Source organism: Sander lucioperca, chromosome 4 (assembly GCF_008315115.2).
Source record: "Sander lucioperca isolate FBNREF2018 chromosome 4, SLUC_FBN_1.2, whole genome shotgun sequence".
NCBI lineage: Eukaryota > Metazoa > Chordata > Actinopteri > Perciformes > Percidae > Sander > Sander lucioperca.
The window spans coordinates 13,200,783-13,228,523 of record NC_050176.1 but is presented as its reverse complement, the minus strand read 5'-3'; the positions used below and the strand labels follow the sequence as shown (position 1 = coordinate 13,228,523).

Genomic DNA, 27,741 nt, shown 5'->3' with positions numbered 1-27,741 from the left:
TATCAATATTCCTACTCAGGACTATTGTTTGGCAGTCATTCAAAATAAACAGAACAATGATAAAACAAATGATAAACATTCCTCGAGCCCCATTTGCTATTATATTACAGCGCTTTTTCTGCATGCACTTCATTATGTCTTCATTATTACTCAGTGATCATAGATTGACAAGAGAGAAGGATGTTTGTCAACCTGGAAAAAGTCCAACTCGGAACCACAAGAAACAGAATAGCTTAGCCAGGACTTGTACAAGTCATTAGTTTGATATGCAGGATCTATGCCATGTTGTCCTAGCTTTAAACACATAATTCTTCATTGTTAGAAGTGAAAGCTATGAAGGAGAAAATATGCATGAGTAAAAGCTCTAATGATGAGCTTTTCAAATGATGTCCTCATTATCTGTGCATGATAATTGCATAGAGGAAGGTTTAATACCGGCAAACCAATAACGAGGCCATAATTTGTCAACATCTGCGGTATGTATGGGGGGGCGTCATTGTGCATGCAAGGTTTCGTCTGAAGAAAACCGTATTCATCGAGGCTAGCTTATGAACAATGAGCCATTAAAAGTCTAATTGCAGCAACAGAAATCCTCGTCCGCGTGCCAAGGTATAGATTGTGGCCGTCTTGACGAATGACGCTATGTAAACCAGGATCGTTCTAATTCATCATCCTCGCAGGTCCACTCAACGTGGCTCCCAAAGTTGTAAACTATTGCCTCTTAATTCACTTCACTCAACTCATCCAGTGTACAAACGGCTGTGGGAATGGATGTAGTGTGGCAGTTAAGATTTCCTAATTTACAAGACTAATGAAATACAATATCTCTTCACAGTCTTCACAGCAGTAGGGAGGGAGTGGTGCTGTTTTTTTTTTAAAGATTTGGTGCCTGCTATTGTGCAAGCTTCCAGCAGGGAGCAGTGTTATCTCACACACCGACAGACGCCCAAATCTAGTGCAGTATGTATGGACTGGAAATGTTCCTATTTTTAAAAGAGGTTTCAAGTGAGATGCAGAGAGGGTTAATGAAGTGTTTACCTGGACCTATGCAGAAGCCAGCAATAATCCCAACAACACAGCCCACACTGATGTAGCGCATGAAGGACACCTGCGCCTGTGATTGGTCAAACACAAGTCATGAGTCTGAAGTCACAAGTTGTAAACATTAGTAGGCTATGCAATTTGCCCAGTTTTTCCTGATTATTTATTTGACTATGTTTAATGATTCTGATCATATGTAACATATCCGTACCATGCTACTGACATTTACTTCATAATTACTTTCTTGTTTGTACTATAAGTAGACAGGTTTTCCAAACTCTAGTTTACTGAAGAGAACATAGTTGTACGTAATTGTTTTTTTCACTAATGATCTGGTAAATCTTTGTCATTCTAATCTTAAAAAGAATAGGTTCCCAATTTCACAACTGTTTCAAAAAAATAGTACAAACATTGCTGTTATCATTCCTCCTATTCATGCAGGCTATTAGGAGATCTCTCCATAATATGATTTCAATGTAAGTGATAAAAAGTTTATCTGAAGCCATTATGAGGCTTCATCTGTTTGAGTTAGACAAATCAAGTGGATATCTTCCAAATCTTACAGCCTTTTTAGTATAATTATATATATAATATAATGTTATATGCTTCCTTTGCAGCTCAACAGGGAAACAAAAAGAGTGGATTTAATACTAAAAAAAAGACTTTCATTTCACAAGAAATTGGTACAGTATTAAGACATTAACGCTCTAACCGGCAGCCACAGAACAGGCTGCAATGTAACCCTACGGGGCAAATGTTCAGCGTCAGTTTGGTACACTAAAAGTACTGTTTTGCCACTAAAAGGCTCAGATTATTATTCTAAGTGTCTGACAACACTATGGAAAGGATCCCTACAGAGATAGACCTTTTTAAAACCTTTTTGTGTTTGACCAGAAACAGCTCTGAGGTCGCTAGTGCTAAACCCACCAGACTCCATTTAAAAAAAACTATACTTTTAGCGTGTATAGAGCCAAAATATTTTCACATGTAAATCGGTAAACTATGTGTTTATTTCAACCAAAACTGCTAAAATTACTGTTTATTTACATGGAGTCTGGTGGCTTTAGCGAAAGCAATTTCACAGATGTTTTTATGTTTAAAAAAAGGATCTTACTCGTTAACAGAAAGGTCGACCTCCTTAGAAATCCTTTCCATAATGTTGTCAGACACTTAGAATATTAATCTGAGCCTGTCAGTGGCAAAACAAGCACTTTTGTGAAGATAAATACAAGCTAGACAATTGCCCTATTAACTTACATTGTAGCTTGTTTCGCCGCTTCCGACTGCAGAGATCTCACTTAATACTGGACCAATGTCAAAGACTGTTCCCATTAGTCACTTAGACATACAAACATAGGAAAATCCAGGTTGAAAAAAATGGTAGTTACCCTTTAACTCAGACTGCTGAAGCCTCATGTAAGCTTTAGATAAACTTCCCAATGTTCATAAGGGCACCTATACTTATATGATGTTGTTATGGAGAAAACAAACAACAACCATGCCTTAGACACAGCTTTTAGTTTATGTAAATTATTATGTAAATTTGGTAATGTCCTTAGCCCTATTTAAAACAATGTACTGTATGCCCTATGCCACAATCTGCAAGTTAATGTTAATATATTCTTAGCTGAGCAGGGCATTAGAAGACACTGTACCTGGAAGAGGACAGTCACTGTGATCCCAGCACAGCAGAGACCCATGAAGAGGAAGCCGCCAATCATCAGAGGTCTCCTGCCAAGACGCTCGATAGTGAAACACTGCAAAACGGACAAAGAGGCAAGAACTGTGACACCATCAAGGAATAAGAAACTGCTTACTTTTTATCCTCTGATCATTTATTTTAGCCCATATCATGATTACTGGTGCACCACAGACAATACATAGAGTATTCCATCTTTCATGTAGCACAATGGGCAACTACAATTAGCCATTTGGCTACATCTGGCACATTTACATCACACTCCAAGACTAGATGAATGAATAAAAGTACAGTATAGAAGATCTAAAAAAAAATGATATGTGCTGTGTAACTAATTGTATTTATTCAATGTGTATTTGTATTAGGGAGAAGTAGCCTACATAGCATAGACCAGTGGCCCATACAGTATCAATAGACCTTTCTCACAGTTGAGTCATCATAGCAGGAAAAGCACAGGTGAAACACATTTACTTAACGATGGCTCAGTTCCACCAAGTGTCCCTGTAAGTTATGACAGTGAGTCAGCATGCACAATACGAGGACCCTGGATGCAGCTCACCTAAATGGAACTCAGTCATTTTTAATGTTTTCAACTACAATGTTCTTTTGCTGCTGTGACAAGTCAAAATGTCTGCTGTTTAAAAAGGTCTAAAGACTAATCTAGTTTGCAAAACTCTTCCCTAGATGGGACTTTATACAGTACACAACTCACATACAGACCAAAAAAAACAACCACAAACGATACAATAAAATACCATAAAAGCGTAATGAAAAGGACCTGATCATACTACATGACTGATAAATTATCCCAGTCATGATATGTAACTCTAAACTTCTTCTTTCTAAAGTTCTGTGGTGGGTAAAATATTGACCCCCTGAACAGAGAAAGACATCAGTCCAAATGACGATTGAGATAAAAGATGGGAATTTGGGAAACTAATTTTGTTTTCACTTAGAACATACATTAACAAATGACTCTCACACAGCACATTATCAGAGCTAAAACTAGCAATTATATGATTGATTAATCTGTCAGTTACTTTTTTCAATTTGGTGACTAACTATTCAGTCTATAAAATGTAAAAGTGACAAGTTACACAAGTTACCAGAGCAAAGGGACATTTTCAATGTGTTTTGTCTTATTTTGTGTCACTAACAGTCACAAAGTCCATCAGAAAGATACTAATTTTACAATCCAAAACAGAGAAAAGCCGCTCCTTGTCACATTGTAATGTTTTGTATTTTTACTTGATTGTCACTGATAATTACTGAAACAATAAATCGATTGTCAAAACGTTCATTTAAAGTCTGCTGTTTAAGCACTACACAACAAATAGAGGACTGCAACTCAATCATGAATTAATAAGTCAAAGTTTTTTTTTATGATTGATTGATTAACTGTCAAGTCTATAAAAATGTTTATTTTGTTTTAACAGCACACCAAAACCAAAAGACATTCAATTTACAATGATGTAAAATGGAGAAAAGCAACAAATCCTGGATGCACTACTCGATTCGTTGTCATAAAATACAGACATAATAATGCCATCTTATTGTGTTTAAAGTGTGATAATGTCTACTCACCCCCAGCATCCCAGAGATGACCTCAATGGCACCAGTCCCCACAGTTGTGTACTGAATATAAGGTTCTGGGATTCCTGCGTCGCTAAAAATGTCATTTGTGTAGAACCAGATCTGAAATTGACAGTGACATGAAGTCTATTAATATGATGAACATGTCGAACCACAGAAAGACCCCCCCCACACACATACACACACACACGCACGCACACACACACACACACACACACACACACACACACACACACACACACACACAAAGTCAAACTTTGTCTTTTCTTTTTATACACAAGGAGCCAAAAAGTCGCTCTGTTTATTTAGCGTTTCCCGTGATTCATCATAGTGATCATTATCCTCACGCCGAACATCACTCATGCATTTGAGATACCGCGTTTCATCAGTATGGACTTCTGACAAGTAATCCCCTTGAAATTAATTTGTGTATTCTCATTAATCACACTTTGCTGATGCAACATCCATCATTGATGAGGTGTGGACAAGATCTTGATTGGTGTGGTTAAATGCTGTCTTGTTGATTTAGTAACCATGCATATACCATTTCATCACTGCGTTCACATGTCTATATCAAAGCAGAAAATATACACAAACACAACTATTTGAAGAACTTAAAGCTCCCATATTATGATAGCCTTCTGTTCTATAGAAGAATGATTCTGTTCAAGTGGAAGGACCCACTGCCACCAGTATACGGTCTTTTGGATAAGGACGTCATGCATTACATTAGCTGAAAAAGATTTGTACATAATAAAAAGAAAATGCAAGCAGAGAAATGTAATTTTACCTATTCATTCATTCTTGTTGCCATTTCTTTTTCCCATTCTTCATTTACTCATGGTTACATTTATTTCTAATTATGAATAAATCTATTTACTGTAGTTTGTCTTGCTCAATTAAATAAAGACAACAAGCACGTTTCCACTTTAAACTCTCTCGAAATGTCTGATTTTGTATTTTGTGTCACAGATTTATTGCACAAACCGTTTGTCTGGATGTTTCAAGCCTTCAAGTGTTTCTGGGACAGTGGGACCCAGTGGGGTGTACCCCTGCTGGGAAATGGTGCTAGCATGTGAGCCAGCATGCATAGAGCTTCCATCCACATGGAGCAATGAGTATAAAGATGTGTTTGACTTTGTGTGTTTGGGTGGACCTTCTCATGTGGGGTAGCACTAACAGAGAGGACCAGTAGATAATGAGGCGTGGTCCTGTTGCCCCCTGCTTAGTCACTCAGTGGCTGCATGTGGGACTGTGATGTATGGACAGGAGGAGGTGCAGATGGGTGGAGCACAGCTGGGAATGTAGCAATATGACTTACTCTCGTATAATAACTGCACAGTCTTTGCACATCTAAAATGTGAGCGCACACACACACACACACACACACACACACACACACACAAAGACAGACAGACAGGACACAATGCTTTTTACACTTACCGCATCGATGCCAGACAGCTGCATGCCGATGTTGACCACCACAATGGTGATGACCTGCCAGCGAACAGAGCGGTCCATGAGCAGGCCCCAAACAGAGACGGTCTGGATAGAGGACAGAGAGCGCTGTTCCTCCTGCATCTCATCCACCTCCGCCTGGATGTCTCCTTTAGGGCGGTACCACTTCAGGGCTAAAAGGAAAGAAAAAAAAAGGCTTTTACCTGAAGACACATCAACCTAAACTTCAATCATAAAAAGAGAGACATTAACAAGTTTAGTCATCGGATTTTAAATTTTGCTTTGTTATCGGATTTTAAAGAAGAGAAACAAGAACTGCAGCTTGTTAAGAGAAATGATGACACAATCTGTACTCTGAGAGGAGAAAAGGAAAAGTCCGATTTCTAACCAGCAATGGTGGCGTGAAGATTTTCCTTCTCTATCAACAGGTACCGTGGACTCTCTGGAAACCATGGCAACAGCATCAGCTGGATGGTGGTAGGAAACACCACCAAGGAAAGGAGCAAAGGCCAGTGTTCTTCCTGTGTAGTAAAAAACAAAAAAAAACATGACACCTTAATAGAACCCTGCTACATGAATGTAACAATCAGCAGCTTTTACTAATCAGCCTAGAATCTGTAATAAGTATGTAGTGTTTTTTTATCTTAATTTTTCTGTGCAGCTGTTTCATACATCAGAACTTTGTCAACAAACACTTATAAAGGATAAATGAAACAAACTTGAGACATTTCCTTTCAAGTGTTGACAGTAGACCTAGCGTTTGAATGCCACAATGTTAGTACCTTTCCCAGCAGTTCATGGAGTCCCAGGACCTGAGCGATGAAGACACCAAGACAAATGTGAATGCTGGGAACGAGGCCTAAGAAGCCTCGCAGGTTCTTGGGGGCGATCTCACCGAGGTACATCGGCACCACACTGAGAGAGATACCTGTGGGAAACAAAGAGAGGGAAAACCATGGGCTTAACCAGGCGAAGATCAGCATAACTTGAATGTGCTAAATATTAATTCTAGACTAAATATGATTTTCATGAAGATTAAACACACAAGCTTATGATGTAATTTATGTGTTGGGTGTCTAGGGTACATTTTTAGCTTGTCCACTTCCTGAAAAAAGACAGATTGTTTGTTCATAGGATTCAATGTTCTCGTTTTTATGGTCTTCCGTTTGTCACAGACTGACAGTGCATCCAATCAGCGACAAGGGATTACTGTCCAATACGTACCTACCTTTTCCGGTTTCACCAAATGCCGTTATTTTTTCTGTTGTGTTTTCTAAAATGTTGTTTTGTTTTCTCTTTTGCTGTTGTGTTTTGTGAAATGTGATTTCTGAAATGTCGTTGTGTTTTGTCCTTTAAGGCCAACGTAGTTGGATATTATAAATGTTGTATTTCATAAGTATATGAGAATGTTTCAATCCACACAACAAAAAACAAAAAAGAAAGCAAATTTTCTTGTCAAAATTTTAGAAACTTGATTTCCACAGGCATTTGTTTGTAGTTAGTTTTTTTTATGCCCAGCTTGATTATACAGTATATATACACACATGTACACACACACATACACACACACACACATACATCCATACATTATCCAGTCAATGAAAGTCTACTAATTATCGTAAAAAAAAAAAAATGGAATGGATACCAAAATGAATCCCTAAAAAATGAAATCAAAACATTAGAAGCAATTTCAAAATGAAGGACTGCAAATCAACAAAAACACATGAAACAGCTCTGCATACTGCAGGTACAAAAAACATGCAGCTACTTACGTGTCGAGTAAGAATTTGACACATTATAACTAAATTCGGTCTTTCAGGAAACAGACAGACCTACCTGAGTGTACTCCTGTGATGAAGCGTCCAATAATGACCATCGCAGGCATCCTGCACATTCTGCTGAAGCCCAGAAGAGCTCCCGCTATAAACACCAGCACAGTAGATCTCACCAGCGTCCCTTTCCTGTTTGAAAATGTTGAAAAATAAGGGGTCACTGTGTGTCCTAAGAATAAGATGTATGAACCTGTCAGAAGCACAGGCTTATGGCATTTCACAAACACAAATATTCATTCTGCATGTGTGTGTTAAAGCTGATTCTGGTTTCCAACTTCGCCCCAGGTGTGTCTGTTTAAAACACGGACGGAGACAACTTCTCTCTTTTGATGTTTTATTTAATTAAGCAACAGTACAAACATGGGTGTGGGTAGCTCTGCTACGTGTGTTTGTGTGTTGTCAGATCTCGAGGACACACACACACACACACACACACACACACACACACACACACACACACACACACACACACACACACACACACACACACACACACACACACACACACACACACACTAACCTTCCATATTTGGTTACCAGTTTGCCCACTAGCAGGGCCCCGATCATCCCACCGATAGCAAAGATTGAAACGGTGAGGGAGTACAAGACGGTGAGTTGCTTCTCATCCGGAGTCCAGTTGTAATCTTCTACGAGCGTCTCATTGTAGAAGTCTTTGATGTACTTGTTGAAGAAAGAAATAATTAAATTTAACATTGTCCAGCAAGGTAAATGATAAATAAATCCATTATCATATTACATACACCATGTGAAATTACAGGTTATTGCCCTCTTTTCCCAAGTATCATATCTTGTTTTTCCAACAAATCCTATTTTGCTTTTACAAAAGACTATATTTACTTTCAAGATTGGATATGTATACCTCTACACTCCAATAAACATGGCCATGAAATTTGACATCATCAGCATTTCCCACAGTGCCACGCATCCAACTGTCAACGTTAGTCTTGCCATTTCCACCGTGTTGGGGGTACGCTGCACTGGGGGATGGGATGAAGAGTTGTTTGAATCAGCGGGAGAGGCTGCCGTATTGAGTAGACAGGAAGCTCATCGAGCCCCCACAGTCAAAGTTGTATAAAATTTCAAGATAAGGGATCATAAACTGCATGCTTGATAAAATGACAGTGGTTAGTCTTAGGGTGTGACAGAAATTTACGGTAAGGGCCAGCAGCATCAAATCAGATTTCCTTCAGGTTTGTGTGTAACAGTGGCGACTCCACTGAGATCAGGCTGTCCTGGAGAGTCCATTACATTAAATCCAATTCATCTCAAGAGACCCAATTCAGTCACTCTCTATGAGTGAAATGAGACATCAGAAAACTGAAACGGGAGATGGAGAAAATAAGAGCTCATTTTAATTTGTGCGAGCAGTGTTAGTATTGACACTGATCAACAGATTAAAAGATCAATTATTTTGTTTGTTAAAAAAAGTGAGGACGCAGAGTGATCATTAGAAGGAATGGGTGGTCCTGAGGGAGTTCAGTGATGAAGAGGAGAGATGTTTTAGTTTGACAATTTTGTTATGGAACTCTGGACAGTGTGCCTCCAATTTGCCCCAAGAATGTCTCCAACACATGCAGGGAACTGTATGAACTGTCAGTGTGCAGTTCTGACACATAAATCACCAGTTTAATGTTCATAATTATTAGCACCTCGCAACAGCCTAGTGCTGATTTTGCAAGAATTAACTGAGGTAACCAGCAAATATTGTGAGTGTAATCAATATACTTGCTATTCAAAAGTAAAAAGCCTTCATTCATTTTCAATGTTTTTATTTAGTTTAACTTTTATTTTACCAGCAAAATTCCCAATGAGATTTAGAATCTCTTTTTCAACGGAGTCCTGGCTGGAGATGTCCTGTTACCGATACCAGTATTGGAAAAGCCTCCGAGACTGCCTTAAATGCTGCAGTATCGGCAAGTAAAGAGTTTATGCACCGATCCAATACCACGTAATTTCACCCCGAAGAAAATCTACTTTAAAGGAGAATTCCGGCCAATTTTTACATTAATCTGATCGCTATAAATATGCGTGTACTTTCGTTTGAAAAACCCCCGACCCGAATCGGTGCAGGCAACACGGAGTAGCTACAGCTAGGTGTACAAGCTTCCACTGAGCTAAAACGGCAGTTGTCAGGGCAAGTTTTAGAGTGCCTTTGTGCCTCTTAACAGACACAAAATGCAATTCAAATGTCTGTGCAACATTAACAGGGCCCTGACGTGACAACAAGATGCGTTTTCAACTCAGACATTGTTTTAATTCACCTACACTGTCTCGATTCTGCTGGTAGCTAGCTCGCCTTGTTAGCTGCTAGCTGTTAGCTGCTAGCTGCCGTCCGTGATAAATGTGTTCAGCCAAAATATCAAGCAGCAGTTCCGTGTGTATTTGTAGCTCATCCATTTTGTGTGTGATCGATCTGGTATTGGTGAGTAGAAGGCTTGGCAGTGTCGATTTGTGTGGTAGTTTTAGCCTCCAAAAACAAAAACGTAAAAACTAAAGAAAAGTTGAATTAAAAGTTTAAAAAAGGAAAAAAGTCCGATAGGCGGACTAAGCAGACAAAGGCAGAAAGTTCAGCTAAGCACTTGATCAATGTTAAATCATTAGTTTTAACTGCTGTCTAGAGGAAGTCCACAACCTGGTTGGTCAGCCGCTTCTTCACTAATTCTTGGGAAGTTATTCATTTTTTATTAAGGAGTATTAAAGTGTGTACCTTATGAGCAAACGTGACATACTTTTCATCACTATGATACCTCAGATTTAATCATAATACAACATTGCATAGTATTGTCATTCTAAAAACATTAAATCTGCAACACAAATTAAACATCCTCTTACAAGTCTATACAGAACCTTTTAGGATATTCAGGATGAGTGAACATCTGTGTGTCCTGTGACTGCTCACACAATGCATGGCTTTATACTTTAAGTCTAATTTTAGGGTCAGTAATGTTCACCGACACTCAGGGGCATAGCCTCAGAGGGACCAGGATGACAGGAAGAAATTAGTTATATGTCTGAATGTGAGTGTGTGTGAACAGAGAGGGGGGAGAAAAAGGGGAGAACATCCTTTCCTTTGTCATTTATTACTTCCTAATGTACTAGGCTACAATATTTCTATCTTACGCAAAATTCAACTTTCGATTGGCTTGATGAACCACAAGGTCCTGTGATTTCAGTCCTTTGATGTGTGTCTCCCATCTGAAATGACCCAGAAATCACCCTGTGTATATGTTTATACCTGATCACAAGTAGAGAGCTCTAAGGTGTGAATGCACCCAGGACGCATTGAGGATGCATTGAGATCCGATCACTCAGACCATGTTCGGAGGTGGTCTAGGCCCACAGACTGTAAAAATAATGGACAAAGCTTCCGGGTCTGAAAAGTGAAGCCAATGCGAAAACCAAAAGAGGGTTTAAAATGCATATCCCAGGCACTGTGAACATGTTTTCCATGTTTTTTGTCTTTAATTATGACTCTCTCACTGTGTTGTCACTTCATCAAAGTTAATTGGAACAGTTTGTTCACCTAAAAATGTCTTGTCATCGTTCGGCCAACCAAGCTAGCTAGCCAGCTAATGCTAGCGTTGGTTAGTTCTAGCTGGTTAATTAAGGGAAGGTTTGCCGATTGTCTGTGTACTGCTGGTAAATGCTGGTGAGGTTTCGCTATAAGCCCCCCACGGGTTTCTGACATCTCCAGCACACACTCTTTCTCTTTCTATGTGAAAGAGATACGTTGTATTTTTTTTTTTTATGAATGTGTGCAAACCAATAAACCAAACCAAATCTAAAACGAAGCTTCAAATAGCAGTCCACAAACCAATTGGTGATGTCACTTCTGCTACGTCCGTTATTTTTTACAGTCAATGTTCACTTTACATGTGGCCAAATTTTTTTAGCAGTGTTTACGCAAATGATGGTCAATATCCTCGACCTTCCACTTCCGGGATTGCTCCATTAGCGCTGGAAAATCCACGGTATGTCCTTTTTTTCGACCTGATTTCCATTACCTTCCGCTTCCTTTGTGTTGGAATTCTAAACTCCGGTGTATTTATAATGACTATGGTTAACTGCTCCTCAGATCTCTGCAGGGTAAATCCAGACAGCTAGCTAGACTATCTGTCCAATCTGAGTTTTCTGTTGCACGACGTAAACAACTTTTGAGCGTACACACGTTCCACCAAAACAAGTTCCTTCCCGAGGCTATTTTGCAGCCGCACCGGGGCTCTGTGCAGCGCTTAGTGACGACGATTTTGATTGGTTTAAAGAAATGCCAATAAACCAGAGCACGTTTTTCTCCCATCCCAGAATGCTGTGTGGACTCGCCAGACCCTCCTCAGCAGCAAAGCGAGACTACGCAAATGAGAACTCAACTGTGAGCAGAACTACATAGTCATTTAAAATATTTCTTGTGGCACAGAAACCACTCAGAGTGAATTTTGTGTTTTGGATGTTATTATCTGTCAGTGTTGTGTCTCTGTTTTTGTTCCTGTGCTGCCTGCTCTTATATTCCCAGCTATCTGGAGCTCTGTGCCCTGCGGTTTCCTGAAAAAGAGTCCATTCAACTGTTCTGGTGAGTCTTAAGAAACTGAAATGAGTACTCTGCAGTATCATGATGTAAAGTTCAGAGGCCACTGCTGGGATACAGAGGCCTTTTGGAAACAAGTTATCATTTATCATTTAAACAGCCTCGACCTGTTACACTATGACATGCATAAAAGACGTTTGTGTGCACCCTGAGCAATATTCCTGCACAAAAATAGAGCCCTACTGAAAGTCGAGAGACCTCATTGACACAGTGATACACAGTAAGCAGCTTCATACATGCTAAAAACTGAAAACAATAAGTCAACAGAGTCGGTTTGTAAGAAACAAAAGACTTTTTCCACGCTGTTGGATCACATTTGGAAGACGTTTGCCTTCATGGCCCTCTGCCAGAAATTCAGACAAAGTCATAATTGACAACACATCATGGTTGATCAGCGGATCTAATATAGGACATTCATTCTGGAGACCAGGGGTTGAATCCAGGGCAAAACCAATAGTTTACTTTACTATTTTGTGACTTAGTTGATTGGTTTTGGGTTTATGACATAATTTGACGTTGCTACATCGTCCCGGAAGGACGTCCAGCAGGCGCCCTAGTAACGTCACTAGTCGCAGTCCCGATTCATTCAACGTCTCAATGTTTGCTAGATGTAGTTTGTTTGTACATGTATACGGATATGTAGTGTGTATATAGGCTGCATACTGTGACAAGTGTTCTCTCGAATACCAAGACAAATTAAAGCTGCAAGCAGCGTTGGACGGGCCCTCGCACCTCCTTGCGCGTCGGGGTTACTGGTGGACGCCGCTCCATGCGCCTGTGTATTTGTGCGACCGTCGGACATCGCAAACCGTCATCAATGAAAAAGGATCTTTCTGCTGATTTCAATGATACCTCACTTAATAGTCTACGTCAAACGGGTCATAAGTTATGAAAGGGGCGTGGCTTAAGCATAGGGGGCGGGCAAAACCATGACCAAAGACAAAGGACCTCTCTGCTGAGTTCAATAATACCTCACACAATAGTCTACCTTAAACGGTTTAAAAGTCATAAAATGGGGCGTGGCCTGAGTAAGTGGGCGTGGTTGAAGTATAGGGGGAGGCTCAGTATCACATGTAGACCACACATTATAAGTTGTAATGTAAATCGGATGATGTTTGGCATATAAGGCTGATTTGCTGTTGCCCGCAGGGGGCGCTATGACCAAAAGTCAATATTGGCCTATAGATGTCCTCAGGCCTGGACCCTTGTCAAATGTGAGAAATTTCGGGCTGATATGACAATGTACACTCAAGTTACTACAACTTCTTCGTTCATCGATAAATGCCCAAAATGGCCGCTACGCCCACACCGTTCGACAAAAACTCTTGATTTTAATAACTTTTCATCGTTGAGGTTGAGATGGCACAGACCATACTTGAATTTCATTGGATGAAATCTCTAGGAGGAGTTCGTTAAAGTATAGCACCTTGACTTTTAGGTCTACTTCCTGTTGCCACTAGAGGGCGCTATGACTTTGAGTAAATATCTGTCTATAGATGTCCTCAGAGTTGGACTCTTATGAATCCTGAACATTTTTGAGCTGATTGGGCAAGGGACACTTGAGTTATACCCACTTCCTGTTTTGTTGGCGAAACGCACAAAATGGCTGCCCCGCCACGGCCATGCCCTATGACGAAAAGTTTTTCTTTTAATAACTTTTCATCTCTAAGGTCATAAGATGACACAGACCAAATTTGAAGTTGATCGGATTAAATCTCTAGGAGGAGTTTGTTAAAGTACGACATGTGGAAATAGCCAAAAAAGATTTCCTGTTGGGTTTAGGGTAGTACTCCAATGAGCTTTTTTGTACCGCTTGACATGATACATATGCATACCATATATGCATACCAGATTTCGTGAGAATTTAATTATTTTTTAATCATATTTCCGGCTGCTCTGTATTCCTTAACGAAACATTACATAATTTGCTAACTAGCTAAAAAGTCAGTTAGTTAGCCTGTAGCTATTCCTTAACAAACACTGAACCTGTCATGTGCCGAGTGGGCCCAAAGCAGCAGGTGCAGCTCTTTTTATGCAACTTCCTCCTAAGAACTGTACCATACACTAGCTAGTAAAGTAGCTCACATGCTTCATTGTGTGTGTGTGTGTGTGTGTGTGTGTGTGTGTGTGTGTGTGTGTGTGTGTGTGTGTGTGTGTGTGTGTGTGTGTGTGTGGAAATAGGACATCGATGACACGGTGAGGCTCACAGCATCTTCTGGATTTGATACACAAAACCGCATGACTCACATGACAATGAAATGCAATCTGATCTTTACTATGTCCATTAAGAAATAAAACTTATCCATCGCGTATTCTGAGATTATTTGGGGTTCTCGAGTTGGGGGTGAAAACTATTTTAATACTCGGGTGGATAATGACGGACAGCGGTGAGAATCATGATTGTTACATTGTTGATGGTTGGTGATGTGGTGGTGACACAAACCTGTGCGGGAGAGTTGACGACTGCCAAGTTGAAGCCATAGAGCATGGAGCTGCCGAACGAGGCCAGGAAAGCCACCGCCAGCAGAGGCTTTGTAAGATGCTGAAGAGAAGAAGACGAGATGAAACAAGTCAGATACCAACAAAAGCTACATAATAAAATGTCCGGAGGCCTGTTAGCTACATTTAATGTGAGATCACAGAAATTAGTTATTAAAGGTCCCGTGGCATGAACATTTCACTTTAAGAGGTTTTTTAACATTAATATGAGTTCCCCTAGCCTGCCTATGGTCCCCCAGTGGCTAGAAATGGCGATAGGTGTAAACCGAGCCCTGGGTAAAATGAAAGCTCAGATGGGCCAATCTGGAATCTCCTCCTTATGACGGCATAAGGAGCAAGGTTACCTCCCCTTTCTCTGCTTTGCCCGCCCAGAGAATTTGGCCCACCCATGAGAGAGAGAGAGACATCATGGCTTTCAAACAAGCAAAGTGGCAGTTGGTGAAGGACACACCCCCACCCTCCACCTTGCCCCCCCTCTCTCCTCCTCAATAGCTACAGACACAGAAATGGCACATACTAAGGAAAGCTCATTGTGGGACTGGCTCTAGTGGCTGTAATTCTGCACCAAGGCTGAATTTCGGGAAAGAGACTTCAGATACAGTATTAGGGGACCACTAAGGCCTATATAAAAGCATCCAAAGAGCAGCATGTCATGGGACCTTTAACACAACTTAGCTTAAAGTGTTTGTCTTTTTACAAAGCTGTGACCGTATGGAGGAAATATTTATTCATAATTCAAATAGAAAGTCCAAAGAGAAATTGAAAGTCCAAAGAGAAAACGAAGCGAGATCAAATTAAAAATATTATTATTTTTTAAAATTTTCCATTGATCAAATTAAAAATATTATTATTTTTTTTTTTATTTTCCATTTGGCTTTTCCATTTGGATTTAATATTTGGCTTTTGAATTTAAATTTAACATTGGCTTTTAATTTGGATTTAATATTTGGCTTTTGAATTTCAATTTAACATTGGCTTTTAATTTGGATTTAATATTTGGCTTTTCGATTTCAATTTAACATTGGCTTTTCATTTGGACTTGACACATGTCAATGTAAATGAGGAGGCGTGGCCCAAAGGCTGGTGGGAGGGTCTGAAACGAAAGGGGTGCAGAGGCACCTTATGAACAGCAGGGGGAGCTGACTGCTGGGGAGCACACTGTTGAGGAGCATCTGTCTGCAGCTTGGCCACCAGGCTGGCTTAGCCTCTTATTTCAAATGATAGAAACTGATGATGTAGGCTAAACACAAACAACATTTCATGCAACAACAGTGAAGTTTTCATGTAGATACTATAATTGGGCCCGTGTTAGTGAGGACTAGATTAGGACTGTATTTAAAGCTGATTCTGGTTTCCAACTTCACCCCAGGTGTGTCTGTTTAAAACACGGACGGAGACAACTCCTCTCTTCTGATGTTTTATTTAATGCAACAGTACAAACATGGGTGTGGGTAGCTCTGCTACGTGTGTTTGTGTGTTGTCAGATCTCGAGGACACACACACACACACACACACACAAACACACACACACACACACACAATCTCAACCGGGTAGTCATCGTCCGAACTGCGACCTCTCCTTTTTCTTTCTCTCACTTTTTTCTCCGGGTGGTGCGCGCGGTGTGAGGTGCGTGTCCGCGCTATTCTCCGACACGTACTCACAACAATCACTCCAGATTGACGGTCTTTTGTATAGCCCGTGTACTTTTTCGTTCATTTGATTTCCGATTTTGAAACGATATCCAAATTTGAAAAATGGGTCATTTTAAACCTTGTTAATATTGATGACAATGTGTTCAAACGGAAAACGAGCCATATTTCAGGAAATAAACTTGTCCATGATTCTATTGAGAGCTGACAGCGGTGTCTGTGAGCATCACTGGCCGGCCAGTAGGGAGGCGATCCCGGCCGCCACCAGCTGGCTGTCCCGTCCCTGATTGTTGTGAGTACGTGTCGGAGAATAGCGCGGACACGTAGCCAAGGAGACACGGAGGATTACAAAAACATGATGGACTCTTCAGAAGAAGTAATTAGCTTCACTTGAGTTTCTGCGCGGGAAAGTCACCAGACGACACAATCTTCTGAACATAGCCAGACTGAGAAATACAGAGAGAGTTGTGTGGAGCTGATAGTCTTAATTAGCTTTGTAGCAACTAATTTAGCAATGGCTTGAATGTAACGGACGTTCATTAATATCAAACGCACTAAAGCTTTAATGTAAGTGTAAAATAAGCTTCACAGTCAAAAACCTATTAAAAGACCTTGATGTTCATAGTACATATGGGTTCTTTGTTTTTGTCATGGCACTCTAAAATAAATAAAGTAAAATAAATTGTCTGAATCAAAGTACATTGTATGGACTACATTAAAGCTAAACTAAATGTGCATGTTCTATTTTCTGGACTTGTCTGCAGCCTGCAAAGAGATTAGCTTACTCTGAATGCATATTTCACAGCATTCTTAAGTGTAGCGATACGGTATGTTGCATAAGAGTCTGTGATCTTTGAGCATAGCTGAGCAGGTACAAAGCTGCATGTGATAGAATCAGAAGAAGTGAAACAAACCAGCAGCTAAATACAGGCAAGATCCAACTAGCCTGCTCACTGGCACCATAAACACATTAGCCTTGGGAAAGGCACTTTGATTAGATGAATTCAACACTAGTTTGCAGAAAACACAGACTTTATGAAGCGACAAAAGCTCCATTTCTCAGGTAGCTCAGCCTGTGTAGCAGTTTGAGAAAAGCTGACAACTGAAGCTTGTAGAAAGGATTAAAATATCAGCTGGGTGCTTCTGTTGACCACGCTGAAGTCACATGCGCATCACACTGCATTTCAAAAGGATGGGGGCAGTCTACTGTATTTTGATTAGGAACGACCTGCAGCTACCCTCTTCGCTGCCGTCCTGCATTCCAGCACACAGATCTTAGCTGACCTCTACGTTAGATGGTCAGTGGGATAATAATGTGTGGAAGGAGCATAGATAAAACTGGTAGCTGCACCACACAACAACACCGCCCATCAACAACTCTGTGATGTTTTCATCATTTTAAATAAAATCAGGGTTTTAAAAAACTCCACTATTCTTATATATCAGCGAGCCAAAGGAATCCACTAATGTGAAAATGTATGTTGGTGTGTTAGTACAATGAGCAGACAGAGGAGGCTCTGACTCTGCTCTGACTGAACAATAACAGCATAGATGCCTTAAAGAAACCTAATTTAGCCGGTTAATAGCCTGATAGACAGAGTCAGAGGACTACACGTGAAAATAGCTCATAGGAGACAATGCTGCCCAGTCTGCATTCAATTTAGGGTGATTATCTGTCAGATGTGCAGCTCTTCATTTGTTGCATCAGTTTGGTCAAAGCTCTGGGTAACTACTAAGACTTTTACTATATTCGTTATAGTCCTTTTTCTTTTTGTTGGTTAGATTTTTAATTGATTTAGGTCCAATTAAATGCTGTTGTATGTGTGTATCCGGCTTAAGCTATAATGAAATCAAAATCCAAGGCAGCACATATATATATATAAACTGTATATGAATATACATATGAATAGCCAATATGAATATGAATATATACTGTATATATATATATATATATATATATATGAATGTGTATACCGTTTATGAATATATGTAGGCCTATATGAATATGAATATATATTCCTACTCTATATACATATAGCCTATGTATTGACAGTGTTGAAGACAATGAAAATGATGTGACTAAAATATTGTATGGTGGTTGATCTACATGTCAATCATCTCTATAATCAAAGTCTTAAATGAGCACTCACCTTCTCATCGTTTTCCAGAAGTAGTTGCTCCGCCATCTAATTCATGAAAAACGACTCCCCTTGTATGCTCTGCTCGTTTGAGATGAGAAACAGCAGCTCACCCGCACAACTTTTCAAACTCTTCACTTCCAATTTGTAGTTTTCAGCCATGCTCGCGAGGCAGAGAGGAGGTGTGTCGTGTTGATGGGCGGAACTAACAAGCCTGTCAAACTCCCGATGTCCAATCATCGGAGCGCATCGCAGAGCAGCCCCGTCCCAGCCTTGAGTCGTTTTCCCCGGTCCATCAGCGATCACATGAGCCGAATGGTTTCATCCTGCGTCCCAAAGTGCCTAGTCTGGCTATCACCAGACCAAGCTCAATCTTAGCTCTAGGGCGAAATCAAATCGCCGGCAGATTGGGCTGGGTTTACCCAGCCTACAAAGTGCCCAAAGTTGTTAATAAATAGCCTACGTTTTCAGGATTAGTAAACATTGGGCTTGGTTTAGACCCAGTAGCACCTTTAGGGGCACCTTCACCCAGGAGAGAAGGTGGGGAATCTATACACTTAAAGCACATTTTTAATGGCGCTTTATGACCATACTATATGACTTTAATACAATTAAGGGCTGAAATTAAATGACTGGTGAAGATCACAAACATTAATTTCGATATCAAAGCCAATGTGGCGCTTATGGGATGATTTCCTTTTCCAGCAGCACAGTGAGAATGTTTTCTGTGCCTAATTTAAATGAAATAAAATAATGTATTTTTTTGTTGTGCAGGTTTTATTCGGTCAACCATGATTTTCTTGGCTGGCTACTAAGAAATTCTAAGAAATTGTACTTTTCTCTAATTTTGTCTTTTTTCTTGTAACATACTGCAAATTTGACCTCTTCAACACATTAAATATTACTAAAATGCAACAATGTGAACAGTGAAAAGCAATGAATTAATTTTTGTTTGTTACATTGAATCGTAAGAGGTACAATTGACATTTCGCTAAGCCCCGCCCTCCTTAGTTACTGTTGCTACGCCTGACAAGGTTTCGTGCCTGGCACGTCTATTACAGTATGTATGCACCGGTCTAGACATTCCCAAGGAGAAAAATAGTTATTTTTGGCGAACAGGTGAAATATCTGAGAGAGCAAGACAAAAGGAACTGCAGTATGCATTCGAGGGATATCGCCACGACATAATATGCAACCGATTAGAGAATAATTTCATCAAAATTGAAGCTAAAGCCATGGTCATGCCATAATGTGAGCCGCCTCATATGCTATACCATTCAAATGGGAAACACACAAAATGAGCTATGTTCATGCACAGCAGGGTAAGTTACATTTGAAAATAATCTAATAATTGTAAATAAAACAGCTTATCCATAAGTCTTGTGGAATAAACACAAGACATTAGCCTGACCACTTTACAATGATAACATTCTCCTGCTTATATTTTTAGCGATTAACAAAATGCTGAAATATATTTTAAAGTATGTCAGTGAGCCTCCGTCTTGCCTTTAATCCTCTTATTTTACGTTCAAATATATGCATTATGAACAAAGAACCGTCATTATTTCCAAGCAATGCTGTGCTGAGTTAGCTAGATAGCTAACATTATCGTGTTCTTGCCTTGGAGCAAACGTAGGTGTTTTTGTTAAACCTGTCGACATTTAGCTAGCTGTGAATGGGGCCTCCCACACTGGAGGTCAATTCCAGTGAAATATTGTCCCATCATCTCCATAAACTTGTGCATGATTCATCATGAAAGAAAGAGTCACCCGGCTGAATGGCATCTGCGCTCCAGGATCCAGCCAAGTCTCGGTGAAAAACATCGCAGCTCCCGACATCCCGCTGGCTAGCGAGTGTAGGCTAGCAGAGTCAGCAGGAGGTTAGTCTCGCTTTGCCAGACCCTCCTCCACTGCGCCGCGGAGGAGGGTCTGGCGAGTCCACACAGCATTTCGGGATGGGAGAAAAACGTGTTCTGGTCATGGACTGTATATAAGAATGGACCAACAGATCCCGTTGCTCTGGACGGAGACCAGCGAAGGCTGTTAGAAGCACTTTTCCGGTGAGCGCTGAGCGTTACTGCGCAGCCTCCAACTGAGAGAGACGACGTAAATGTGCTGTGAGCAACGTGTCTGAAAGTTGTAAGTCTTCTGGTAGCTGTGCCGAGAGAAATCTCAATTATTCCCAATCTTGCAGAGACGGAGAGCGTAGGTATATGTAAGGAGATAACATAGGCACAGGCTAATTATTGATCACTAAAATGATAGTTAACATTAGTAATTAAACTTAAACAGCTAATGTGAGACGAAACTGCCTGCGCGCTTCTCCTGTACTATACGGTAATTCCTCTATTATGCGACAGTAAGTTGCGTGGTTATGACACAATCGTTAGCCTATTTTTACAAAAACGTCTGCTACGGAGCCATAACGTGAGGTACAAGGTAATGGAGCCATTTATACATTGTCGTGTTTCTTTAGAAATAAACAATGGACAAATAGAGTCTTTAAACTCTTCAGATGTAAAGTTATTCTCTGTCAAAGTGACGTCAAAATGAATGGCAGTCAATGGGATGCTAACGGGGGGTGATCGCTTTGTAGCATTAAAATGGCGCCATAGGAGGTTCGCAGTCCGAGGAGAAGCTTACCCCCTTGGTTCTGGTTTGTTGGCATTTCTTTGAACCAATCACAAGGCGTTGGTGCAGCTGCAAAATAGCCCCTGAAAGGAACTTGTTTTGGAGGAACATGTGTACGTTCAACATGGTCTCACGGCAGTTTGTGAAATTATCACGTTATTTTTAATCTATTGATTTGTGTACAGGGACACGTTCATCTTGTTTTGTTCGTGGTGGTGAGCACGTAATGGGAAGCATCTATACGGAGGTTGGGTTTAGGAAAAGAATAACGGGGAAAGGACACGTCACATGCCGGGACACGATCCGCGGCCTCTGGGGGACGCAACAACGGGGAAATGAAACGCCACATGCGGGACATGGCCGCGGTCTCTGGGGGACACGCGACAACAATGGGACAGTTGTGTTTAGGAAAAGAAGAACGGGGAAAGGAACCGCCACATGCGGGAGACGGCCGCGGTCTCTGGGGGATGCAACAACGGGGAAATGAAGTGCAACAAGCCAAAGATGGCCATAAAAAAAGAAATTGTATTTTACCTGTATGTGGGGGAAAAAACACTAGGGCCTTTGAGAATGATCATTGTTTTTTATGTGAATTTTAATCTTTTAATAACATCTGATTTTTTACTTCAGCCTGCATCATATTGCTAACTTGTACTTCTGAGTCTTAACTATTGTAGTCTATAACCTCAACGTTCCACTTTAGGGGTTGCTCCGTTGCCGGCGGAAATTCCGCTGGATTTCACGCATTTAGGCCGGATATCCGTTGCCTTGGGCATCCTTTGTGTTGGCATTTTAAACTCGGGTGGATTCGTGAGGACTATGGTTAACCTTTTCTCAGATCTCTGCAGGGTAAATCCAGACAGCTAGCTAGACTATCTGTCCAATCTGAGTTTTCTGGTGCACGACTAAAACAATTTTTGAACGTACACATGTTCCACCAAAACAAATTCCTTCCCGAGGCTATTTTGCAGCGGCACCGCGGCTTTTCCCGGTGCTTAGCACATGACCATGACGATTGTGATTGGTTTAAAGAAATGCAAATTAACCAGAGCACATTTTTCTCCCATCCCGGAATGCTGTGTAGACTAGCCAGACAGGTCTGGCAAAGAGAGACTATAACTATTGTAAAGTTGTCTATCAAAACACATTTAAATCAGTCCTTGTTCCACTGAACACGGCATATAATAGCCTCTGCACATTTGTCCTCAGATGTCATTTTCTCACTCATCACTGCACAAAATATGATTGCCCTTAAATGGCCATCTCTAAATGTAAGAAGACACATTCACTGGCTCCAACCTGAATTTTAAATGTTTTGATTTTAATTATCCTCCCTATTTACAATAGTATCTTGTACCTTTTACTTCTGCTCAGCTCTATTTCTGTCCTTTGTGCTAAGAAAACAATTGGCAAATAATATTAGATATTATGTCTCCATATATTTGTTGATATTAGATCCATTTCAACACTCGATATGTTTAATCATGCCATGCCTTCTTACTTTGACAGGGTCTGCTCTTGTTATCAATGAATATGTCACTGTCTATACCTATACTGTTTGTACTTTGTGTTTATATCTGATGTTTATACCTGATCCACTCACACTCTTCTGTTCTATCTTTTATTGGCCACTTTGACCACCTTGTGGTTAAAATGTGTTCAGTGTTTTTATTAATTAGTGTATGTAGTTTGTCTTTTTTTTGTCTGTTTGTATGTTGCTGTATTGATAACTGTATTTCTATTTAAATGTATTCTGTGACTCCTCTGTCTGTTGCTATGTAGTGATTATGATATAAACAAGATGGTACATCTCAATGGGCTTTATCCTACAGTAACAAATACACAGGTCCAACAGGTAATATTTTTTGCCAGCACTGTATTGCAAGTGTTTCTTTTTTTGTCCTTTAAAATCTTTCTGTCTCTCAATAGGGACAAAACTGATATGTTCTGCATGTGTTCCAGTATCTGGTCACCTCTTAATAGGCTTTGGTCACAGTGTCTCCTGCTTCACGTATGATTTCATGGCAAAATATTTTAGTTTTCATTTTCTCTAAGGCAACCGTGTGAACTCTTGAGGGAAAAAGCTCCCAACATAGATATACATGACATGGAAAAGACAATTTTGTATTTGCTTTGAATTGACAGATTTTTCAAAGTTGCACTATTTGTCACTAAATCTGTATGCTGCAGTACACCACTGAGATCATACATGGAGAGATGTTTGAATTTAATACAAACTATATTGAGATATGTTATTCACTGGAAGTTCTTTCCTAGTTGCCATATTACCGCTGAAGTTCTTAAACAATACATGATGTACATCTGTGTCTTTGGTATAGTTTCACCTGCTTTTTGCTGCCTCCATGAAACTATCCTCCCTGCTGCTATTTCCTGCTACACTATACTTTCCTACACAGTTTTCTCCGATACACAGCCGATTTACTTTTGGCTCGTGCTCCTAACTTTAACCCAACGAGCCAAGTTGAGACTATCATGCAAGTCAAATGGCTTGTGTCATATGACTCCTATGACTGTGAAATGTCTGTGGCATCATGCTGTGTTTGTGTAAAGAAATCAATTATTCTGCGAAAAGGGAAGCAACTCACAGGGCTGGCACCATGAGAGAAGAGAAGTAGACAAACATTTCTGTTCTATGACATGGAACATTCCAAGGACAGGAAGAACGGATAAAGCAGAAAGACCTGTTGTTTTACGAATTATGACAAATGATGACAAAGTTATCAGTTTATTTGGTAAACTCGCACAATTACATGCTAATCTAACCAAATGTTACAGTGACTGAAGATTAGAAACACTTCTTAATTTCACAAACTATGACCTAAAAAATGACCACAGAGTTCAATCAACTTCTCCAACACAGTGTCAACATAAACTTAACATTGTGGCTTGATTGCAGGTTTATTATGCTGCATTACATTGCAGAGGTATACTTAAAGGAGAACTCCGGGCAATTTTTACATTAATCTTAATCGCTATAAGTATGTGAGTACTGTCGATAGCAAAAAAAACGAGCCAAATCAGTGCTAGCTAACTGGAGCTGCTGCAGCTAATGCCGAGAGCTCCCGCTTAGCTAGAATGGCAGTTTTGGGGGCATATCATAAAGAGTGCCTTTGTGCCTCTTAACAGACACAAAATGCAATTAAAATGTCTGTGCAACATGAACAGGGCCCTTACATGACAACAAGATGCGTTTTCAACTCAGACATTGTTTGAATTCACCTACCCTGTTAGCTGCTAGCTGCCGTCTGGGATGAGTGAGTGTGTTCAGCCAGGCTTCGGTAATAATCATCAAGCAGCAGTTCCCTGTGTATTTGTAGCATCCCCGCTGGTCTGGTGGATGTCCTCCAGAGGACAGTTCATGCTTTCGCGGCGAAATTTTTGCGGTGAAAAAAGTTTATTTCCCCCTCAAAAATAGGTAATTGAGCACAGTAGTGGTTATGATTATATCAGTGACTATGTAACTACATGGAAACGTGACAAATGATGCCTGGTTCTTGTAAAGTAACAGCATTACAGAAGGCTGGCGGTAGTCTTGCGTTGAAGTCCCGTGGGATTTCAGTTGTAGCAGGAAAAGGTAAACAGCAGTGTGCAGATTGGAGCGTGGTGTGAGAAGAGTGAAGAGCGGAGGTGTTCACAAGGGAAGAAGCTTGGAGTAACGTAACTATGGAGCTAGAGCTAGCCTTCAGTAACTGAACCCAAAACTGCCGTTCTAGCTAAGTGGGAGCTCTCGGCATTAGCTGCAGCAGCTCCAGTTAGCTAGCACTGATTCGGCTCGTTTTTTTTGCTATCGACAGTACTCACATACTTATAGCGATCAAGATTAACGTAAAAATTGCCCGGAGTTCTCCTTTAATACTTTAGAAAGATATATATATATATATATCAGACATGGAGCAACATTTGCATTCATTAGGAGTCGTGTTTCTATCTTCCTGGGTAATGTAAGTCCAAAATTATCTTTTCTTTAGCTCTGATTTGGTCTCCAGCAACTCCTGAGCTAAGTATCTGGCTCTTTAGCTACTTAATGCTCAATTATGTTCATCGGCTAGTAACTTTGTCTAATTTAGTGCTGGGCAGGTAGTGTGGTTTTACTAAAAGGGCTTTTCACTGACAACATCTGCTAGCTGCACCTGGAGATGAGGTTGATTAAAGCGGTGAGAGTGAACCTAAGCAGTACAGTTGTGGGCCGTAAAAACCAAAACAATGAAGTGAACAATGCTAAAATGCTACATAGAGTTGAGGGGAACGTAGGTCATTAGACAGGACAGCAAATGATTCAGGTGATATTTCTCCATGGATTCATGACTACGTGAGACACCTAGTGCAGCTTTAAACATTTAATATTTTTGGCCTTTCCATCACAAGGAAGTTTTTCTAGTCCTTCAATACCATCCATAGTAACTGATCCTATCTGCTCATTAACACGATGATTAGATGAAAAACCAGAGAGAGACTTCGATGTTGGCAAAGCTGTGAAAAGAAATGAACGTCTCACAGACATAATTTACAAGAGGGACATCTCATGGTCATAATCAGGATCTGGAACTACATGATTTAATTTCCTCTCAACAGTGAATGAGATGCCATTTGATCAATTTCCAACCGATAGCTGATAGTATGGGTGGGAAACATGATGTGTGCATGTGTGTGAAAATTAGACTGAGTCAATTTTTTGTGCGCCACAAAGACATGTTGCCACAATTAGTATCCTCACAAGCACTTGTGTATGTGTGCTCCAGAATAACCTCACATTAGCAGCCCATTATTTCAATAAACCTCCACTTGCATCCCGTTGACAGATCATCTGCCCAGAAAAGCAGATATTGTGGCCTTTAATCAGTCAGCCCCCTCCGAGTCTCTTGTGCAGTATTTAAATTCCTCATTTACTCAGTTGCAGGCGGGACGTGCCTGTCCCCCATTGTTCTGTCTGAATAAACTGGGGAGCTGATCGTGTTAAGTGCAGCCATGATTGATGGCTGCTGATGAAATCTAATATACCCGCCCCATGCCATCGTTTGGCAGAAATAGGATTAGAGAGAAAGACTCCAACATGAGCTGATAAAAGGCGAGAATGTTCTAATGTTGCTTTTTCTGAATTTTTTTAATTATGGAGTTTTGGCTATGTTAGTGTAACTCCAACAGGAGTCTGGGACATTAACTGTTGTGGTGTGTGTGATGAAAGTGGGTTAGGGAAATGAAATGGGCATCTGTGTGTGAGAGTGTGTGTGTAAGAAACCATGAAGTAGAGTGTCTGACATCAACCAAGCCTCCATGCCCTGCTAATTATTTCCACAATTGTTAACACAGCGTATTATCATCTCCTTGTGCTCATGGTAGGGTCAGCAGTCAATGGCAGAAAATTGTGAATTTTCATTTTCACATGCACATTGAGTGACTGCATTTATTTTGTGTGGTTGGCACATGATTCTTTGATACAACTGCTTCATTGTGCTGATGAACATTTGAGAGATGAGAGCTCTGGAGGATTGTAGGGAGGTAAGATTCTAGTGACCCCTTGTGGGATTCAAGCTGCAGTTCATGATGACTGTGATTATGGACCTGAAAAAAGGGTGTTTTTCTGTGTAAGCATTGGTTTAGCATTCATTGTGGTTCCAGCTAAAGGATGCATGGACATACTGGCAGGTAAATAGACAAATCCTTTGGCCAAATGCACACACACACACACACACACACACTCAAGAGCCCACTTGAACTAGTCATAAGTCTCAGCGTCATCCTCTCTTTCCTCCTCTGCTCCTTTAGCCACTTTACAGCTACATTAGCACTTGATTTGGGTGTAATGGATCTCCCTCCTCCCCTTCCCGCCTGTTTCCATTGGCTGGAGCTGGCCCCCAGCCCAGCCCACCTGCTCCACAGCGCTCTCCTTAATGTGACTGGCCGAGGATGATGGATCACCCCCTGTCACTTCCACCTCCTCCTCCAATCAACAACCAGCCATGGAAATTGATTGTTCTAATTTGCTCTCATTATTATTATGATATTAAGCACAATATACAGACACAGCTCACTGTCAGATCTGGGCAACAGCGCCATTAGTTACAGGGGCTGGAGAATACGCCTCGGCGGGGTTTTCTCCCACAGACTCCAGGATGTAAAGGAATCAGTGAGCGTTGGAGAAACACACTGCTTTTTCTTAATAAGATTTGCCATGCAGCCCCTCACTGAGGTGATGTAGCATCTAATTAAGTTCAATTCGGTGCATCTGGGAAAGAGAAAAAAGAAGATATGATTAAGTTCCTCCATGTCAGATGCAGCACGTTCTTGTGCAGCTGCTGGATCGGAGGAAATGGGAGGTGCCAGTGTGAGAAAACACTTGTCCTTACATCTGCAATGACTGCAAATGGTACAAACCTACAGTTATTAAATGCTGCTTAGAAAATGCAATTAAGATGCACGGCTGTACATTTACACGAAGAATGGGGCTGAATAACAAGTAGAGCACACAATCAAGGAACCATCCCACTCAGTTTTCTGGGGTTTACGTGCATCCTCATTTCAGAAAATACTGCTTATATATTGTACTGTCACAGGGGTAAAATACATATTGTACAGGAAT

At 40.6% G+C, this 27,741-nt stretch overlaps 1 protein-coding gene and 1 long non-coding RNA gene across 2 annotated transcripts in view; one reads left to right on the top strand and one right to left on the bottom strand.

Annotated features, from left to right (window-relative positions):
• Nucleotides 1–18,806, bottom strand: part of slc2a15b (solute carrier family 2 member 15b) — a 21,705-nt gene extending 2,899 nt beyond the window's left edge. Inside the window, exons 1-10 of the mRNA XM_031289584.2 lie at nt 18,526–18,806; nt 14,670–14,768; nt 8,144–8,304; nt 7,628–7,752; nt 6,574–6,719; nt 6,180–6,312; nt 5,777–5,964; nt 4,325–4,435; nt 2,697–2,798; nt 1,039–1,114 (exon numbers count right to left, since the gene is read on the bottom strand). Coding sequence (XP_031145444.1) covers nt 1,039–1,114; nt 2,697–2,798; nt 4,325–4,435; nt 5,777–5,964; nt 6,180–6,312; nt 6,574–6,719; nt 7,628–7,752; nt 8,144–8,304; nt 14,670–14,768; nt 18,526–18,561 — 1,177 coding nt within the window. The 5' untranslated portion in view covers nt 18,562–18,806. The remainder of the gene's footprint in view (nt 1–1,038; nt 1,115–2,696; nt 2,799–4,324; nt 4,436–5,776; nt 5,965–6,179; nt 6,313–6,573; nt 6,720–7,627; nt 7,753–8,143; nt 8,305–14,669; nt 14,769–18,525) is intronic.
• The window catches only part of LOC116043075, an 18,850-nt gene continuing 1,117 nt past the window's right edge, over nt 10,009–27,741 (top strand). The window contains exons 1-2 of the long non-coding RNA XR_004103370.1: nt 10,009–10,095; nt 14,171–14,173. This is a non-coding gene — a long non-coding RNA (uncharacterized LOC116043075). The remainder of the gene's footprint in view (nt 10,096–14,170; nt 14,174–27,741) is intronic.